Source organism: Triticum urartu, chromosome 7A (assembly GCF_056163025.1).
Source record: "Triticum urartu cultivar PI428250 chromosome 7A, HENAU_Tu73, whole genome shotgun sequence".
NCBI lineage: Eukaryota > Viridiplantae > Streptophyta > Magnoliopsida > Poales > Poaceae > Triticum > Triticum urartu.
Genome location: NC_141879.1, coordinates 665,313,712 through 665,332,953, shown reverse-complemented (window position 1 = coordinate 665,332,953; position 19,242 = coordinate 665,313,712). Strand labels below are relative to the sequence as shown.

General features: G+C 46.3%; 2 protein-coding genes across 2 annotated transcripts; one reads left to right on the top strand and one right to left on the bottom strand.

The window, feature by feature from the left end:
• LOC147961202 (luminal-binding protein-like) lies at positions 1–3,230 on the bottom strand. Its single transcript, XM_087533710.1, has 4 exons — positions 3,221–3,230; positions 1,581–1,652; positions 1,241–1,484; positions 1–997 (listed from the first exon to the last, which is right to left on the bottom strand). Exons 1-4 carry the CDS (start codon positions 3,228–3,230, stop codon positions 1–3), a joined length of 1,323 nt encoding a protein of 440 aa, XP_087389836.1.
• Positions 3,231–11,254: 8,024 nt separating this feature from the next.
• LOC147961201 (nucleic acid binding protein) lies at positions 11,255–17,627 on the top strand. The gene is given in 14 exon segments (XM_087536727.1): positions 11,255–11,589; positions 11,591–11,712; positions 11,858–11,985; positions 12,928–12,983; positions 13,095–13,152; positions 13,222–13,368; positions 15,665–15,748; positions 15,814–15,894; positions 15,983–16,048; positions 16,158–16,271; positions 16,426–16,473; positions 16,568–16,653; positions 16,764–16,824; positions 17,262–17,627. Coding segments are annotated over 14 exon segments (1,341 nt in total). The 5' UTR covers positions 11,255–11,467; the 3' UTR covers positions 17,430–17,627.
• Positions 17,628–19,242: the final 1,615 nt, after the last annotated feature.

The following is a 19,242-nucleotide window of genomic DNA, read 5'->3' as shown; positions in this document are numbered from 1 at the left end:
TTATTCAATTATATTTTCAGACGCCTGCAAAGGACTACCACGGCAATCACAGTTGTCGTATGTAAACATTGCAGACTCGGGACGTGAGAGCAGAGCAGCGCCGTGAATCGCTGCTTCCTCCTCCACAATTGGCTCCCGGCCATGGAAGTAGTCCCTAAAAAACGCAAGAATCTTGAGGATCCTCATGCTGCCGCCGACGAGGATGATCCCGTCGACGTTGTCCCACCGGCTGGGAGGGAGCCACCACCGCCACGTCACCAGCAGGCCCACCATGCTCGCGGCTCTTGCCAGCAGATCACTGTTGAGCTCCTCGAACTCGGCCCTTGTCAGCGGCTTGAAGAAATCCGCGCCGTCCAAGAGCGACTCCACCTTCACAAGCGTGGTATCCCAGTAGGTCAGTGCCTTCTTGGCCCTCTCGCACGCCGCCCTCAGCTCCCGAAGCGCGTCGACGTCCCGGTGAAGGTCCCGGCGGTGCTTCTCCCTGATAAGCTTGACGAAGTGGTCCACGAGCCGGCCCCTGAAGTCGTCGCCACCCAGGTGGGCACCATGGCGCCCTTCAATGAGACGAGCCGTGCCGTCCTGAAACTTGAACATGGTGCCGTGGGTCGTGCGGCCGCCCATGTGGAAGACAAGGATGACCTTGCCTTCGCGCGCCTTCTCGTGATGGCCGTGCGCCGTGACCGCCGCGATGTGCTCGTCGATGTACCTCGCGGCGGAGAAGCCGCCCTCGAACTGGGCGGCCGTTGCGAGAAGGTGCCTTTGGTAGTTCCTCGAGTGCCAGGGGACGGTCAGGAGAGCGCTCCTGATCTTGCGGCCTAGGTGCGCCTCCGCCATCCGCTTCAGCTTGGATATGAGAATGCTGGCGACTGCGTGGGCCGAGAACACCTCGGCGCCGCCTTCCTCGGTCTCAATCTGGATAGCGCACCTTCCCACCTGGGTTCCGACGAGCTTGTACGGCACCTGCTCCATATCTCTTTTCACCACATCCTCAAACATCCTACAACCAGATAAATAACACCATAGTTTTAAATGACGCGCTAAGCCTTTTAGCGACGGACCTTTTCTAAATGTTTGGTCATTTGTTTAGACAAAACTCTCTTAGTGTAAGATCTTTTGTAAACGCTATAGTTGTGCTATAACAAAGTTATAGCCGGCTATTTAAAACCATGAATAACACTTGAATGAATACCGTCCACGTCGGCTGAGTAGGGAAGAAAACAGGAGAGAGTGTTAATACTACTTGGAACCGAGGACGCGCTTGAAGCTGGAGACGGCCGTCCCGAGGCTGACGGCGGCGTTGTTCAAGGCAGCCTCGCCGAAGAGGGTGCCGTTGGGGGTGAAGGCGACCCAGGAGGGGATGCAGAGTTTGTACGAGAGGCCCGGGTCGTGGAGCCCCCCGTAGCCGGCGATGCAGGCCTTGGTGTTGCCGATGTGGATGGCCGTCGTGTTGCCCGTCCGGAACGCCGCCGCACCCGATGCCGCCGCTGCAAGAAGAGACCAAATTAAGCAGCCTGCCGAACCAACTCTCCGTTGAATTGAAAAGGATAATGCGATTTAGTTTGTAAGCACAAATTACCCACCGACGAGCAGCAGCAGAACGGCCATAGCGAGGCGAGAACTCGCCCTGGTTTGGAAGCTCTTTTTTCCTTTCTCTTACACAAGAAGTATCAGAAGCTTTTACGGAAAAGAATTCTATGAGACCATGTCTCACGCGAGACCCATTCTAATGGATGACACGTGACATTCACAAATCACAAAACACCCCCACTCAAAATCAGGGAGGGAGAGATTAGATGCTTTGTGATTTGTGAATGCTATGTGTCATCCATCAGGATGGATCTCACCTACTAACCGTGAGACCTGGTCTCATATAATTTTTTTCAGCTTTTACCTTGGGGTTGGCTTTAATCGCTGCTAACTATGCGGCGATGGGCGCACCGGGACATGTCACCGGGTCGTCGACGGCCGTCGGATCTTGCAAGTAATCACCCGAGTGCACCGTCGAGGGCTTTGGGTAAATTAGCGTCCTCCACCCCTTCTTCCAATCATTCTTCCCAGAGAAAGTTTAATTTTCCTTTTGGAAATACAAGGGAAAGTATAACTGTTATTTACGGCATGACTAGTAAAGATGTCCGTGCGTTGCAATAAAAAAAGCATTATTATTTACGGCATGATTAGCAAAGATGCCCGTACGTTGCAATGAGGAAAGCATTGATGTGGATTCACATTTAATAAGAATTGTGAGATCTCGCTCATTTCACAAACATGCTCCACGCGCCACTTCTTCTATCCAACTCTCACAAATTGAATATAGATAGAGGAAGGGATTAATTCGAAAAACATCTAGTGCACTGGTTTTTTTTCCCTATTGTTCTTTCCTCGAGTAGCGGGTATTTAAAAAAATCACAAATAAGGTTACTTTGCATTGTAGTGATAGGATAAAAACAATGTCCCCTAAAAATGTAAAATAATGTTATTGTCGCCATGTGTACCAGAGTTTCAGTAAAAGAACAAAAAAAATTAAAATGAAGAATGGAGGGAAAATTGTGTCACTTTCAAAATTTTGTTAATTCCCTCACTTCAAAACTGTCCAATTAGCGTGCCTGATTGTCTGTTAAAAATCAGATTAATAACAGAAAATGTCAAGCTTGAAAATAAAATAAAATAAAGTAACATCCTCAATGATTAATGAGTATCTTTCTCCTCTCGCTGATTTGCATGCCGGGCTTCTTTTAAAGATCATCAATCATCGTTTGCAAGTAGCATTTTTTATCCTATTAGGCTGGTTGTAAAGAGGAGAGAGATGAGTTTGGTGAGCCCGGAAAAAACCAATACTAAGTATGTGAACCTAGGAAAAAGCAATTAAATAAAAAAATCACTAATGCATGAAATAATTTAGCTACTAAAGTATTAAATAAGGAAAGCTTAGCACCAACAAATGAAGCACATATGCTTTGGTGAGCCCGCTTTAATTAGGAGTCGTTTTTTTTGTGCTGAACTTTAATGAGTAGGAGTTATTCAGCCATGTAGTCCGCTGACTAACATCGGCCATAATTTCCTTCCTAGATTGCCGCTTTAATTTAGGAGTCAATCAAACATTCATCAGGCTGGTCATAATAGGGAGTAACTTAGACTATCTCTATCTCTGTCTCTAATGAAGCAGTTGGTAGTCTCGCTTTCAGGTTTTTTTTCGTTCCATCTTCCATGTTTTTTTTGTAACCTTCTCCCATCTTCGCTGGGTTTTTTTTATAGATTTTTTTCGTCCCCTCCCTCTAATTTATCGGTTTATTTTCGCATCACTCTCTTACGCAATGAAAGAAATCTTAATGAATCAAAATTTTCCATACTGGCGCAAGTTATTTAGTAATGTAGAATCAATCACGAACAATCTCTAAAGATCAAATGTAAATTAATTAACTTTACCTTAAATCACTCAATCACATTAATTAAAAAATCTCTACTCCTAATGGAGCAGTTGGTAGTCTTACTTCCAAGGTTTTTTTCGTCCCACCTCTCATGATTTTTTTGGTACCTCCTCCCACCTTCGCTGGTTTTTTTTCATAGACTTTTTTCATCCCCTCCCCCCAGTTCATCGGTTTATTTTCGCGTCACACTCTCATACAATGAAATAAATCTGAACGGATCAGAACTTTCCATACTGGCGCAAGTTATTTAGTATGTAGAATCAATCACGAACAATCTCTAAAGATCAAATCTAAATTAATTAACTTTACCTTAAATCACTCAATCACATTAATTAGAAAACAAATAATTGATTTTCAGAAGAAAAAAAATCGCTCAATCACATTAACCTTACCTTAACTCACGGATGGTAATCAATCTCCAAACAAAGGAAATAATACATCGAGGAAGTAGTAAATAAACTCCCTTTCTTATGACATGTATATGATCTTCCCTTCCCTCTCCGTTGTCGAGCGTTCTTGATTCTCAAGGCCGATGCTTGGGCTGCGTCACTGGGTCGCGACGGTGCCGGAGGACGAGGACGGCGAGGCCAGGTGCCGCGGCACCGTGTTGGCCGCGGCCGGTGAAGGTGGTGAAGAAGGGCGGCTTCCCTGGCCCTGGTCGTGGCCGTGGCCCGTGAGTTGGTGCGGTGAAAGCGACACTTGAAGGACCCGGCATGGGTGGCCGGCGCACAGACGCACTTGGAAGCGGGTTCGTGGCCCGCGCCGGACGGCGCCGACGCCGACCCGGGCCACCTCCTCCGCGTATTCTTGGAGCCGTGGCTGGCCGATTTACATGAAATTAATTCCCTCATTTGCGGTGGCAAATATAATACACATAATCCATATTATTATGCATTAGCGTGTGTGTGTGAAATAGATGGATTATGGTCTCGTATCCAATAAGATGGATATGTGTGTGTGTGCGTGTTAGATAGAGAGGAAGAGGGGGAGAGCGAGTGAGGAAGAAGGAGGGAGAGAGTGTGTGTGTGAGGATTTGATGGTAAAAAAGATCGTCAATGTCACTTGATATGTGGCCCCGTTGCAACGCACGGGCGTTCTTTTAGTAGTGCATAGTATCATATATTAGTATTATAGGTGGTCTCATTTATTTCCATGCATGACACATAGTAGCACCACATTTATTATGTTACGGTATCTACCTATTCCCTTCGTCCTTTAAAGAGTGTACTTCCAACTTTCTTGAAAAGTCAAACTTTTTTATATTTGATCGTGTTTATATAATAATACATCAACATTTATGCCATCAAATTAGTAGCATTAGATTCGTGATAAAATATACTTTCATCATATACTTATTTAATTTCACAAACATTGATATATTTTTGCACAAACTTGATCAAACTTTGAGATAGTTTGACTCTTCAATAAAGTTGTAAGTACACTCTTTAAAAGATAGAGAGAGTATGTTACTATAATCATCTCTCTCTTATTTAATTGCCTGCCACGTCAGCATGTTTGCGAGTCCCAAGTACATGATACTACTTATGTTACCCTAACTATGGCCAGCCCCCCCCCCCCCCCCCTCCTTTATCCCATAGGCACAATTCTGGAATTTAATTTCTTCGTTTATCCAACGGGCCCAACTCTAGAAGTTAAATTTTTTTTCCTTTATTCTCTCTTTCCTTCTGTCTTTATTCTCTTTCCTTTCGGATGACTTATTTCCTTCCTTATTCTCTTTCAAATCATGTAGATGAATGGGGCCGGCTTATTCTCCTTTCCTTCCTTATTTATCCGAACGGAATAGCTTATTTCCTTTCTTATTGATTTCTGAGATGACTCGTTTGATACCCATGGAAGTTCGAAGACGTATATAAGTTGAAAGGACTCCGTCCAAGGCAATGATGTGGGACTAATAGGCGAAGAGCAGTGTTATACGAACGATAAAACACGGATGATTCACGCACGACAGTGAAATCCAGCCATGCATGCAGGTGTACAGGGGAGCAACGGCCGCCGGATACTTAGTTGTCTCCACACCATCTATGCTTTTATCGTGTGTAGAGCAGTTTCGATAGGCGAATCAGGCTTTTTGTACGGTACAGAACACTAGGTAGCTCAGTTGGTCACGAAATTAGTTGGTACGCATGAGGTCGTGAATTCAAATAAGCAAACTCTCCACAATTTTTTGCCTCCCTTGGACTGCAGTGGGTCGTGCTTCGTTGGGCCACATCATAGCTTTGTGATATAAAAGACTATCTTCCTTTTCCTTTCCCAAACAACATGTTGGCTAGGTCGCCTGGTTTGTTCGTGTGGGATCAATCTATACAGGTGGGACTAATAAACCGGGACGGAGGTAGTACATATTTTCATGACACCCTTGACTGGGGGCGCAAGGAGCATTCATCCACAACGACAAGGAAGAACATGCCAACAATAGGAAGAATGAAGCCGACATGGAGCATACCAAAACAACCGGAAGCGAGATCGAGGAAGAGGCCATCAGCCCCACAAAGGTATGTTGTCGGCAACACCTACGCCATCTTGCAGTAGGAGATATGGTTTTCTGAACCTTTGCTATCCGTACGATCTGACCATTAACCCACAGCCCCACCCGGCGGTGATCTCCAACGACACGGAAGAACTACACGATCAGGGGCATAGACCATCTCCAACGAGCGTGGTGAAGGGCTGGGGGTTCTTGTTCAAGACCTACTAGATCTTGGGGGCTATTTTTGCTGGCAATGGCGTCATGTGCCTCCTACTGAAAGGCAAGGTAGACGCAGTGGGAAACTTCCGGGCGCATCCTACGTGTATTCTCCGGAGGGAAGCATCGCTGGAGTGTCTTCCGTAACTGGTAAGACAACAAACCTTAATATGTTTGCCCCTGAATCGAAGATCAATCACACATAATGAGTGTTCGTTGCAGTGTACATCCTCCTAATGCGTTTTTGCCAACAAAAACTGAAGGAAATATGCCCTAGAGGTAATAATAAAGTTGTTATTTATATTTCCTTATATCATGATAAATATTTATTATTCATGCTACAATTGTATTAACCGCAAACTGTGTACATGTGTGAATACATCGACAAACAGAGTGTCACTAGTTTGCCTCTACTTGACTAGCTCGTTGAATCAATGATGGTTATGTTTCCTAACCATAGACATGAGTTGTCATTTGATTAACGGGATCACATCATTAGAGAATGATGTGATTGACTTGACCCATCTGTTAGCTTAGCACGATGATCGTTTAGTTTGTTGCTATTGCTTTCTCCATAACTTATACATGTTCCTATGACTATGAGATCATGCAACTCCCGAATACCGGAGGAACACTTTGTGTGCCACCAAATGTCACAACGTAACTGGGTGATTATAAATATGCTCTACAGGTGTCTCCAATGGTGTATGTTGAGTTGGCATAGATCGAGGTTAGGATTTGTCACTCCGATTGTCAAAGAGGTATCTTTGGGCCCTCTCGGTAATGCACATCACTATAAGCCTTGCAAGCAATGTGACTAATGAGTTAGTTGCGAGATGATGCATTACGGAACGAGTAAAGAGACTTACCGGTAACGAGATTGAACTAGGTATTAAGATACCGATGATCGAATCTCGGGCAAGTAACATACCGATGACAAAGGGAACAACGTATGTTGTTATGCGGTTTGACCGATAAAGTTCTTCATAGAATATGTAGGAGCCAATATGAGCATCCAGGTTTAATAGTTCTCGGCCATGTCTACATAGTTCTCGAACCCGTAGGGTCCGCACGCTTAATGTTCGGTGACGATCGGTATTATGAGTTTATGTGTTTTGATGTACCGAAGATAGTTCGGAGTCCCGGATGTGATCACGGACATGACGAGGAGTCTCGAAATGGTCAAGATATAAAGATTGATATATTGGACGACTATATTCGGACACCGGATGAGTTTCGGGGGTCACCGGATATTTATTAGAGTGCCGGGGGTTATCGGAACCCCGGGGGAACTAATGGGCAACATGGGCCTTGTGGGAGAGAGAGGAGAGGGCCTAGGGCTGCCCCCCTTGGGAGTCCGAATTGGACAAGGAAGGGGGCGGCGCCCCCTCTTTCCTCCCTCTATCCCTCTCCTTCCTTTCCCCTTCCTCCTTCCTAGTTGAACTAGGAAAGGGGAGTCCTACTCCCACTAGGAGGAGGACTCCCCCCTCTCCTTGGCGCGCCCCAAGGCCGGCCGGCCTCCCCCATGCTCCTTTATATACGGGGGCAGGGGGCACCCTAGAACACACAAGTTGATTGTTTCCAGCCGTGTGCGGTGCCCCCTCCATCATAATCCACCTCGGTCATATCGTAGCGGTGCTTAGGCGAAGCCCTGTTCCGGTAGCATCATCATCACCATCATCACGCCGTCGTGCTGACGAAGCTCTCCCTCGACACTCTACTGGATCGTGAGTTCGTGGGACGTCACCGAGCCGAACGTGTGCAGATCGCGGAGGTGTCGTATCTCCGGTGCTAGGATCCGTCGATTGTGAAGACGTACGACTACATCAACTGTGTTGTCATAACGCTTCCGTTTACGGTCTACGAGGGTACGTGGACAACACTCTTCCCTCTCGTTGCTATGCATCACCATGATCTTGCGTGTGCGTAGGATTTTTTTTGAAATTACTGCGTTCCCCAACACAAACGCATTAGGATTTGTCAGATTATTGTTTAGGATTTGCTCGCCCTGTTCCACGATACCGTGTTCGGTAATATCTTGTTCTTCTTGTTATTAATAAACCAATCCTTCTGGGTTTAATGGTTTTACGTTGATCTTTGAATGAAGGTGTGATACTTTACTTGTATCATCGGTGCAACTTTCTGTTGTGATCAGTGGCAGAGCTATGTAGGCTCCGGGGAGGGGGGGGGGCTATGGCCCCTCAACATTGAACCAATTTGTGAAGAAGAAAAAATATTGCGAAGGATAGATGAGAGCTTTTTTAGCTTTTGCCCCCCCCCCAACAATTGTATTTTACGTTTCGCCCAGCAATAGATGTTGTCTATCTCTGCCACTGGCTATGATGACGGGCCTATGCTTTTACACTTATTTTGCATCTCAAAGAGGTCATGCTTTCACCTATGTCGAGCCTCTCGTAGTGTCAACCCTTTCTGCGGTGGAAGTCACAGTGATACCTAAGGTAAAACATGGAATACACAACAATAATCATGCTAGTACCCTTTAATAACTTACTTTGCTTTGTCGTCTGATGATGATAGTGATGGACATGCAACTACTCATCCATCGACAAAACACCACAAAATAGTTGCACTCGCATTGAAGACATGCAACTACCCCTTCTCCTGATCAAACAGCACATAGTTGAGTTGCAGTTGCCTTGAAAATATGCAGTTGTACTTGAGGGTGATGTTTGCAGTTGTGTGCCTAGTGATAGACATGCAACTACTAGTCAGAGCCAATTGTGCAACCAAAAGAAGATATTTTTAAATTTTAGAAAATAAAAATTCGTTTAATAAAAAATTAAAACAAAAAGGATAGCAAGAATCATGTTGTTTACAAAAAAGTTTGGAAAGAACAATAAAAAAGGGAATGAAAAATACACCTGACTAGCAAAATTGTACTCGTGCGAAAATAAAAATAAAAACAAATATTTGGAAAATTGCACTCGTGCGTAAGAAACAAGCGATTTTTTAGTGAAAAATAAAAATAAAAAGCAACTCCTTTTTATCAATCTGACATAGAAAAAAGGGCATATAAACATTTGGAAAATATTTTTTTGGGTAATACATGAATGAAACAAAGTAAGAAAAATAATAAACAGAAATAGGAAGCATACAAATAAACAAATAAAAGATCCATGTAGAAAAAAGACATCAGCAAGTGAGAGTAAAGATCTTTCATGCGTGCCAAAAGTGTCTCTTCTACAATTTTTGGGATGTTAAATATTTATTTTTAAAAATAAAAGTAAAAATACATGTAAAATGTTCGATAAAATAAAAATGATAAATAGATACACTAAAATAGAAAAAAATAAAAAAAAAGTATACGTGTAGTCGTGTGTAGAAGAGTGGGCTGCCCCAGTACGTTTCCTACCGTACAGAAAACAAACAACCAAAAGGTGGCCAGCCCAGCGCGTGCAGCCCTTCTCCGCGAAATCACTAATTAAGGAGTATTCGTTGCAAAGAGCACTCCACTTTTCCAAGTCGCGACAAGTGGCGTACATGCAGCGCGCCACTTGTCGCAACCTGAAAGTTTTTCTTTTTTTATGTATCCGTTTATTTAAAATGTTTTATCTTTTAAACCGCGCGTCCAAATCTCAAATCATTTTTACCGTTGGATTCTTCGCGTCGAGATCTTCAAAACTAGATCCCATGTTGATAGATTTTAACGAACTTTTTTTCATGAAAAAATTAGGCGAAAAAACCGGACCGGGAGCATGTTTTTTTCCCTTTCCGAAAGAGGCACGTCCGTGCCTCTCGCGAAATCACAACCGTGCCTCTCGTGGAAACAAAACCGCGACTCTCGTGGAAGGAAAAAAAACAGAAAACGTGTTTTTTTTTCGTTTCCGAGAGGCACGGCCGTGACTCTCGCGGAAGCACAACCGTGCTTCTCGCGAAAGCAAAACCGTGACTCTCGCGAAAGAAAAAAAAATGCGTATTTTTTTCCCTTTTCGAGAGGCACGGCCGTGACTTTCGCGAAAGCACAACCGTGCCTCTCGCGGAAGCAAAACCGTGACTCTCCCGAAAGAAAAAAACAAAAAACGCGTTTTGTTTTTCCCTTTCCGAGAGGCACGGCCGTGACTCTCGCGAAAGTACAACCGTACCTCTCACGGAAGTAAAACCGTGACTCTCGCGAAAAAAAACAGAAAACACATTTTTTTTCCGTTTCCAAAAGGCACGGCCGTGACTCTTACTAAAGCACAACCGTGCCTCTCGCGGAAGAAAAACCGTGACTTTCGCGAAAGGAAAAAAACGCGTTTTTTCGCGCGAAAAAAAAATTCGATTTTTTTTTGATCGAAAAGCTAAGAAAGACCGGGGGAAAACCAAAACGTCGAAAAAACTCGGAAAAAAAACTGTTTAAAAAGTCGAAAACACATGCGAAAAATAAAAAATAAAATCCGAAAGAAGCGTCCAGAGCGCGACACGTGGCAAATGGCTGAGAGCGCGCAAAGTGGCGCTGATCGTTGCGAGGCTCCCGAAGGAGCAGTGGCGGAGACAGGGGGGACCAGCAGGGGCCTGGCCCCCCTAACATCCCTCATTTTAGCCTAATGTGCATGTGAGCAAGTGATTATCTGCTGCTAAAAATGGTGTAGTATTTTCATGCGTTGGCCCTCCCCAACACAGTTTAACAGCCCTCGACCCCCCTCATTTGATTTTTCTGGCTTCGTCACTGCGAAAAAGCGCTCGTTAACTAGTTGCTCCCCCTTCTCCGGCACGAAAAACAACAGGAAAACGGGCTAGTCGCACCTAAACAGGCCAACTGAAAGCAGACAATCAATTACGTGAATCTTACACCAACAAACGATCCAACGATCGGGATGTCGACTGAGACTTCTAAATAAGCGCTTTCTTTTTAAATAAATAGAGATATATAGAGATAAGGATGCAGATATTTTTTAGATTCGTATTTGAAAAAGTTTCTAATAATATCATTATTGTTATACATAAATAATTACATTTTGCTAGTTAAATCTGTGATCAATTTTTTATCCAAAATGCGACGGGATCGATAAACCAGAAAAATCTATGATCAAATTTTGATCCAAAATGTGAGGGGATCGAGAAACCAGAACGAAAGGAATAGTATGAAATAGCGGAGTACTGCTACTTTTGATTTCGATGTCATCATCATCGAATCAAAAGGAGGAGAAAGGAGCACTCGCATCCGACCGTTCGCCCCGAGCCTCGCCCGCGCCCCTGGACGGTGGGACCCTCGTGCAAGCCCGAGCAGAGGAACTCGCCGCCCGGCGGCCGGCGGCCGGCGTGTAAAACCCTAAACCGTCCCTTCGCCCGGCCCACTTCCCGCGCCCCGAAACCCTAGCCCCCGCTCCGCCTCGTCATGCCACCGCGGCCGTCCCTCCAGTGGCTGCTCCTCATGGCGGCCTCCACCTCCGCGGGCGCCAGGGGCTCGGGCCTCCTCCTCGCCGCGCGCCGCCGCTTCCCCGCCGCCTTCGCCGCCGCGGGGGGGCCACCGCGTCCGCCTGCTCCACTCCTTCTCCTCCCGGGCCCGCCTCCCCAGGCGGCCCGAGCTCGCCTGCTGCTTCGGGACCGCCGCCGCCCCCGCCGCCCCGCGCTCCAGGAATGGTAATGCGACAGGTACCACTCTGAGAGGCTCTTTGGTTCTGGTCTGCGGTGCAGGAGTTTCTTTTTCTTTGGGTATTGCACAGCTGCGTGAGACAGGGAGGCTCGCTGTTGTTTTTACTGATGTGTTGCCATTCTGGGATGGCAGTTCTTTCGATGGAGGACAGAAGGGCTTGTGAAGAACGGATAGGGCAGGTGGTTGAGAAGATGAAGAAGGAAGGAATAGATATGAGCCAAGGGAGGATTGGCGCTTTTCAACGGATGGTTTGCCCAAAGGTATGCCTTTTCAGTTTTCAGATACCAAGAATTGTTGTTTCCATTTGCTTTTCTTTTCATGATGTACTTAGCTGGATAACAGGACAAGTAAGCTCAAAGTTTTTTTTTCTTCTGGAATGAGTATATCAAGACTTAACAGCCATAATTTGTATTGATCAGTTTAATTATCTCATTTCTGTTTCACATATCGTGCGCGTTGGAAGGAGCGTTCTTGAAGAATGAAGTAGATGTAAATTATGATCCATTTGATGACCAGCTTAGGGCATTATTAACCGATCCCTAAAAATTAGAGGAGTAAACGTGGGAGTAAACCTTAGTGGAGTATATTTACTCCACTAAGTTTTAGCTGGACCTAGCCGATCCCCTATATATAACGGATTAAAACTTATTTTTTGTTTATGCATTTCGTCGAACACTTGTCAAGCACAATCGCCATCACAAACATTCTCCATAAAGCAATAGCAATCGAATCCTCTCTGGAAATTGACCAAGCAAATCTGAAGCGGGCGGGAGGGGGGCTGGCGGCAGGCGGGGTGCCGGGGAGGAGGTGGGCGTGAGCGAGGGAGTGCCAGAAATTTTACTCCAGCGCCAGTCGGCCGAGTATATTTAGGAAAATGGTTGGGGCCGGGGGATAAATTTTACTCCACTATGGCGGACTGGGGATCGATTAGGTGCGCGTTAGAGGAGTAAAACCGAATTTTTACTCCTCTAACTCCGGATAGGGGATCGGTTAGAAATGCCCTTACAAACATACCCATCTGTATATTATATACTCCCTCCGTCCCAAAATAAGTGTCTCAACTTTGTACTAAGGTTGAGACACTTATTTTGGGACGGAGGGAGTAGAAGATAGATATATGCTATTTTGGTGATCCATTGTACTTTATATTTTGATCTATTAAACAGCAAATGATTACGTATGATTTCCCTTCTGTTAACTAGTGCAAAGGGGGTCAAACTAAGGACCGAAGCCTCAGCGTCTTCATCCGGGAAGATGGGTGAGTTTTTATGTACTGCACACTTTGAGTTTGTTAGTCGGAGTTGTTTCTTAAGGTATATGTGCTGTAGGCTATTTGTCATCTGATCTCTGTTCTATGCTGTTTCTTCAGTACGCATGGAAACTGGACTTGTTTTAGAGCGAATTGTGGATGGAAAGGCTATACCCAGGTGAGCTTAGCAACAACATAAAGAAAACTGAAAGTAATATAAACATCTTGTTCTGTCTTGCGTCTGCAGCCTGATGGAGTTTCGAAGGCGTACCAAGCAAATAAGGACGCAGGAAATCAAAATGGAAGTGACCAGGAAGTCAAAGCAAATCAGCCAGTCAAGGTTGTCAGAAAACTTCGTGAAGAGGACCTTCGTCTCGAGCCTCTTTGTGATGAGGTAATGGAAGTATTATCAAGTAGACTTTTTTGATTGGTATATTCTTCAAATGATACTGAAACCATCTTGATAGTTCTCTTTTGCATTCTTTGATGTATGCTAGCAAAAACTTCTGCACATGGGTATTGTTATGGCGTTGCTAGAAGGAGGACGCGAGAGGGCCGGCTGGGGGCCTTTTGCCCACGGCCGGGCAAGATGGAAGGGATTTCCTTCTTAATTCTTGCTTGATTAGATTGATACATCTCCTCTCTTTATATAGAGAGGTTTACTTGACTCCCAAGCAAGGCTTACTTGACCCCTAAGAAAGCGGCCCTTATCTCTAATTAACCCTAAGACTAACGGGCTATACTGCCAGCCCAGGCCATTAGGCCCATTACGTACTCTAACACTACACCCCACCTGGACATGCAGCTTGTCCTCAATCTGCAGCCTAGCCAACTTATAACCATGACTCGACGCAACACAAACCTAACACCTAAAAACAAGCTTTTTACATCTCGGCTTGTTTTATTACTCAACCTGAAATGGACTGGGATGCTTTATTTTGGACCTCTTAACAAAAAAGTGGACACCATCCGCACGTCGGACGTGCACGTGTACAGCCACCTGGATCCCATGGACACCATCTGGACAAAAGGAGTGCATGTGTATGGCCACCTGGAAGTGGTCGCAAGAGCGACCAGCGGAGGCGCCCTCGCGGCGGCCGGCGGCGGAATGTAGTGGTGCTACGCGGTGCGCTCCTGTCGGTAACACCATGCCTTCTCCCCGCCGGACGGCTGTTGGTCGGCACCGCACATAGAAGAGTGGAGGGCTGTCGATGGAGAATGGCGAGGAGGGGTGCACCTCCCCAACCGCCGATGTCACAAACTTTGAGGGCGCTGTCCGTGGGGGAAAACAGCATGCCCAAGATCCCCGACGCAGCGGACGAGATCGAGGTTCTTTGCGCAGCGAAGCGCAACTGGGAGGAGCGGCAGCTGCAGACCACGCATCTCCCGCACACGCCGACGCGCAAGGAGGCGGCGCGCAGCAGCCTGCAGCCTCACCGCCGCCGACACGTGGCGGGTAGTGATCCAAGCTGGAAGCGGTGACGGCGACGGCGGGAACTTGATCTGCTGGATGGAGACGCCCTGGGGAAGCGGTGATGGCGACGGCGGGAACTTGATCTGGTGGATCGGGACTCCCGTCGGCGCGGTCGATGCGGGGCCGGAGCTAACCGGCGATGGCTGCTGCAGTTGCAGCGTCTGCTGCGGCGGAGCGTCGGGCGCGGCGGAGGTCGCCAGGAGCGGTGGCTGCCACTGCAGCCAGGGCGGGGCAATGGTGGCGGTGGATGACAGCTGTAGCGGTCCGGCGAGTGCGGCGGAGGCCGCCTGGTGCAGCGGCTGCCACGGCGGCGCGGTGGCGGCGATGGGCAGCGTAGCCGGGTGTGACCCGGCAAGCGCAGCGGAAGCCGCCTGGTGCGGCGGCTGCCACGGCGGCGCGGTGGCGGCAATGGGCGACGCAGCCGGGTGCGACCCGGTGAGTGCGGCGAAGGCCGTCTAGTGCGGCGGCTGCCAGGGCGGTGGCGGCGAGGACACGGGTGGCGTGGGTGACGCGGCGAGGGCCGGCGCCGGCCACTGCGGCCATTGGGGCGCGGCGGCTGAAGTGGCCAGTGGTGGTGTAGAGGCCCGGTCGGCGCCGCGGGTGCCGAATACCATGGCAGGGCGGCTGGCCCGGTCGCAGCGGCCGGCGGCAAGGGCGGCGGCCCGTAGGGGCCGGCTAGGTATAGCCGTATCCCCTGGACGGCGGTGACGAGATTGTTGAGGACCCTGATGATCTCCTCCGAGGTGTAGGCGGTGGCTGGTGGTGCGGTGTAGGGCGCCGTCATCTGGGTGGTGGCGGCGCCGGAGGATGCGACCAGCGGTGCGGACGGGGAGGGCAGCGGAGCGGTGGTGACGGTCGGCAGTGGAAGCGACAGGATGGGCAGCGGCGAAGACATGATCGGAACTGAGCTGCCTGATACCAAATTGTTATGGCGCTGCTAGAAGGAGGACGCGAGAGGGCCGGCCGGGGGCCTTTTGCCCACGGCCGGGCAAGATGGAAGGGATTTCCTTCTTAATTCTTGCTTGATTAGATTGATACATCTCCTCTCTTTATATAGAGAGGTTTACTTGACTCCCAAGCAAGGCTTACTTGACCCCTAAGAAAGCGGCCCTTATCTCTAATTAACCCTAAGACTAACGGGCTATACTGCCAGCCCAGGCCATTAGGCCCATCACGTACTCTAACAGGTATTCTGTAAGATGGTTATCTCTTGCAGCTTGTGACATACTTCTCGGAAAGAATGATATCGGCAAAAACACTTCGAAGGAACAATGTATCACAACGTAAAAGGAACTGTACTGTTGATGCATTTTTACTATGCAGAAACATGCATTGGGATTCGTACATGTGGCATTTTGTTTGCAGATTGTAATTGCTTTCACCTATAGACGTGATGAAGTCCTTGTTGGCTGCAAATACAGGGAGGTCTCTAAGAGGTTTTCACAGGTTTGTTGTGCTCTTCCTTTTCGGATTCATGCTTAATTTATATTTTTATGAATATTATTCGTACTCATTTTTTCTTCTTACCTACCAGGAGGTGAACACCGAGAAAATTTTGTATGGTCTGGATGATATAAAGCAAGCACGCGATGTTATCATTGTATGTTCTACATTAGCCATGCGACATTTTTCTGTTCTTTTTCTGCCAATCAATTTGAGTTTGAGTTCACAAATTATTTATTAGCTTGTTGTCCTTTCTGACATTGCAGGTTGAGGGTAAAATTGATAAACTTTCCATGGAGGAGGCTGGTTATCGTAATTGTGTGAGTGTGCCACATGGTGCACCAGCTAAAGTATCAAAGAAACTCCCGGACAAAGATCATGTTAGAACTATTTTTTGATACTGCTGCTAGTTTCTGTCACTAGAGTTTATGTTTGCCACTGTTATTTTTTAGTATAGGTCCTTTGATGTGAGCTGATCTGTACTGGAAACCTTAACTGTGAGCTAACATCTTCTTATGTTCCCTGTAAAGCTAGGATAAGAAGTATTCATATCTGTGGAACTGCAAAGAGTATCTTGACCCGGTGCGCATTTTCCTCGTTCCAGAAGTTATTTGCAAACTCTATTGCTAAGATAGAAATTGTGGTGTACTGAATATGTTTCGCTATATGGTATTAGGCGTCTAGGATAATACTGGCAACGGATGCTGATCCTCCAGGGCAGGCTCTTGCTGAGGAACTTGCTCGACGTCTTGGTAAAGAAAGGTTTGTGTGCCATTGTGTTGCAATCACAAGCCTCCGCAATTACTTTAATTACCTATGACTGTGCAGGTACTCATTTAACTCGTTTGCCACATTTAATTTGATGTAACCAGGTGTTGGAGGGTCAAATGGCCAAAGAAGAATGAGACAGAATTTTACAAAGATGCTAACGAGGTTTGTTATGGCATATGCATAGGCAACTTCGACCAATAAATAATATTGCTACCATTCTTCTGTTTGTATTTCATGCCGAAAGATTTTCTGATGTTACAAGCACGATCAGGGCCTAAGAGGAATATAAATGTCCTGCACCTAACGTGACTCTCAAGATAAAATTATGCTAACTTGTATCAATCAAGAGTCTAACATCCTCATCCGAGATTGTAGTATTAAAGTATTAATATGCTTTCTGAAAGTAATCTAGTTGTGTTCTTCTTAATTAAAGCCCGTAAGGTTTTGTGTTTGCAATGAATCTACATTCCGAAGAACCGTCTGAAATGTATAGCCACATTTGAGTTCAGTTCCGATTGTCTTTAGCTCTGTTTTTATGAAACCAGGCAACTTTGTCTTGGAACTGTAATTGATCCTTATTACTCCTTTTTCGACTACAGGTACTTGTGTCCTTAGGACCACAAGCATTGAAAGAGGTTATACAAGGTGCAGAACTGTTTCGGATTTAGACTCTTGATAGTTAGTATTATCTAAGAATTCATGGGAATGAGCTTGGAATTCCTACTGGTTGGAAATGTATGGATGGGCTCTACAAGGTATCTTCGTGAAATGGTATCTAGTGGCGTACAGCCTAATTATGTCACTGTTGTCACCTGTCTTGCCCTTTGGGCCTGTGTTGTAAATCTGCAACATGGGTGGGAGCTTCACACCCACATTGTTAAGCATGGGTTTACAGGGTCTCGCTTGTTGTGGAACTCTCTTATTGACATGTACTCCGAGTCAGGCAAGCTCTCTGTAGCGCAAAATGTCTTTGATACCATGGAGGACCGTGATATGATATCCTACACTAAAAGAGTGAATTTCAAAAAACCACCACATTTTAAGTTTAATTCTGGATTTGTACCACATTCTTTGGGCGTCCCAAAAATCTACGGATTTCCTTGCTAATTTTCTTGATAAACACTGATGACCGGATTTGGGCGAATTAATCCGATTTCTGACATATCCGGCCTGTTGGTCAGAGCCACATGGCACTAAACGGTCAACCCAGACGACATTGACTGTTATGTTGAAGGAGGGCCTACCTGTCAGGGTCACATGACTCACATCCCTCCATTTTCTCAAGAAATAAAAAAGAACCTGCCCTTCAGGGCGAGCAACGCAGCGCTCGGTCAACGGCCGCCCGCAGTCTCGCTGAAGCGAGGAAAGACGACTTTGGGGTCCGGTGGCGAGGTTGTGGCGTGTCAGATCCGGCTGGATTAACAGACGGTGTTGGCCGTTTTATGCCATGTCAGTGCTTACGGGCGAGCCCTGACTGTCAGAAATCGGATTAATTCATCCCAATCCAGTCATCGGTGTTTATTCAGAAAATTAGTAAAGGAATCGATAGATTTTTGAAGCGTTCAAAGAATGTGGTGGCAAAGCTTGAAATGTGGTGGTTTTTTGCAATTCATTCACACTAAAATGATAGCAATATACGGAAAGGGAAAGAAACAGTTGCGCTACAGCTTTTCGACCGGATGATTGATAGTGGGATCGAGCCAGGCAACATCAACATCTCTCTGCTTGCAGCCACTCTGGACTTGTGACTCAAGGAGAACAGCTTTTTGACAAGATGACCAATTCATATGGTATAAAACCCAGATAGAGCATTATACTTGCATGGTTGATCCATATGTGTGTGGCTATTAGAATAGGTAGAAGGAATGCGCAATCAGAGCTCTTTCATTCCAGTATCCGCGATGTGGGCAGCATTAGTCAGGTCTTGTCATGACAGGGATAATATAATAATTGATGAGAGGGCAGCAAGGAAACTCTTGGAGATGAGGATAGAGAATGTTGGGTATCTACAACTAAAATATGTCTAGATACATCCATTTCTGCGACAAGTAATTCCGAACGGATGGAGTACATTTTACTGTAATTGCCAACATGGATGCAACTGCAGATTGCTGGGATGAGCTAGCAATAGTCAGGAAATTGATGCGAGACTTAGGGCGGGTTTGGTTTCGGGGATAGGCCAGAGTGGTTGTGGCCTTCTCAACCGCCTGGCTAGGGATAGCCATTTTTCTATTTGGTTAGATTGGATGGCTAGTGGTTGAAGATAGTCATTTATGTGTTTCGTTAGAGGGGTGAGGAGAGGATATATTGCTGTGATAACCTTTTTCTTTGAAGTGGTGAGATTACCTTTCATACATGCAATTTGAGCAATAAAATTTCTAGCAACTATATAATCTTATCTGAACATAAATTAGAGCAAAAATGGTTAAACTGACCAAGTCAAATAGTCTCATATTTGTAAAGAAAAAATTCAAAGAGATAAAGCACCGCACGGCACAATACACATGGCACAACCCACCGGAGCAACAAAAATAAACGCACGACTGGCCCCATAGTCCAGCACACGCACACACATGGCGT

What these genes read in the sequence shown, in the direction of transcription:
- LOC147961202 (XM_087533710.1), bottom strand. An exon ending in CGTTCTGCTGCTGCTCGTCG is followed by an intron (nt 1,485 to 1,580) that starts GTGGGTAATTTG and finishes CTCTTCTTGCAG; the next exon opens with CGGCGGCATCGGGTGCGGCG. An exon ending in AAGCGCGTCCTCGGTTCCAA is followed by an intron (nt 998 to 1,240) that starts GTAGTATTAACA and finishes ATCTGGTTGTAG; the next exon opens with GATGTTTGAGGATGTGGTGA.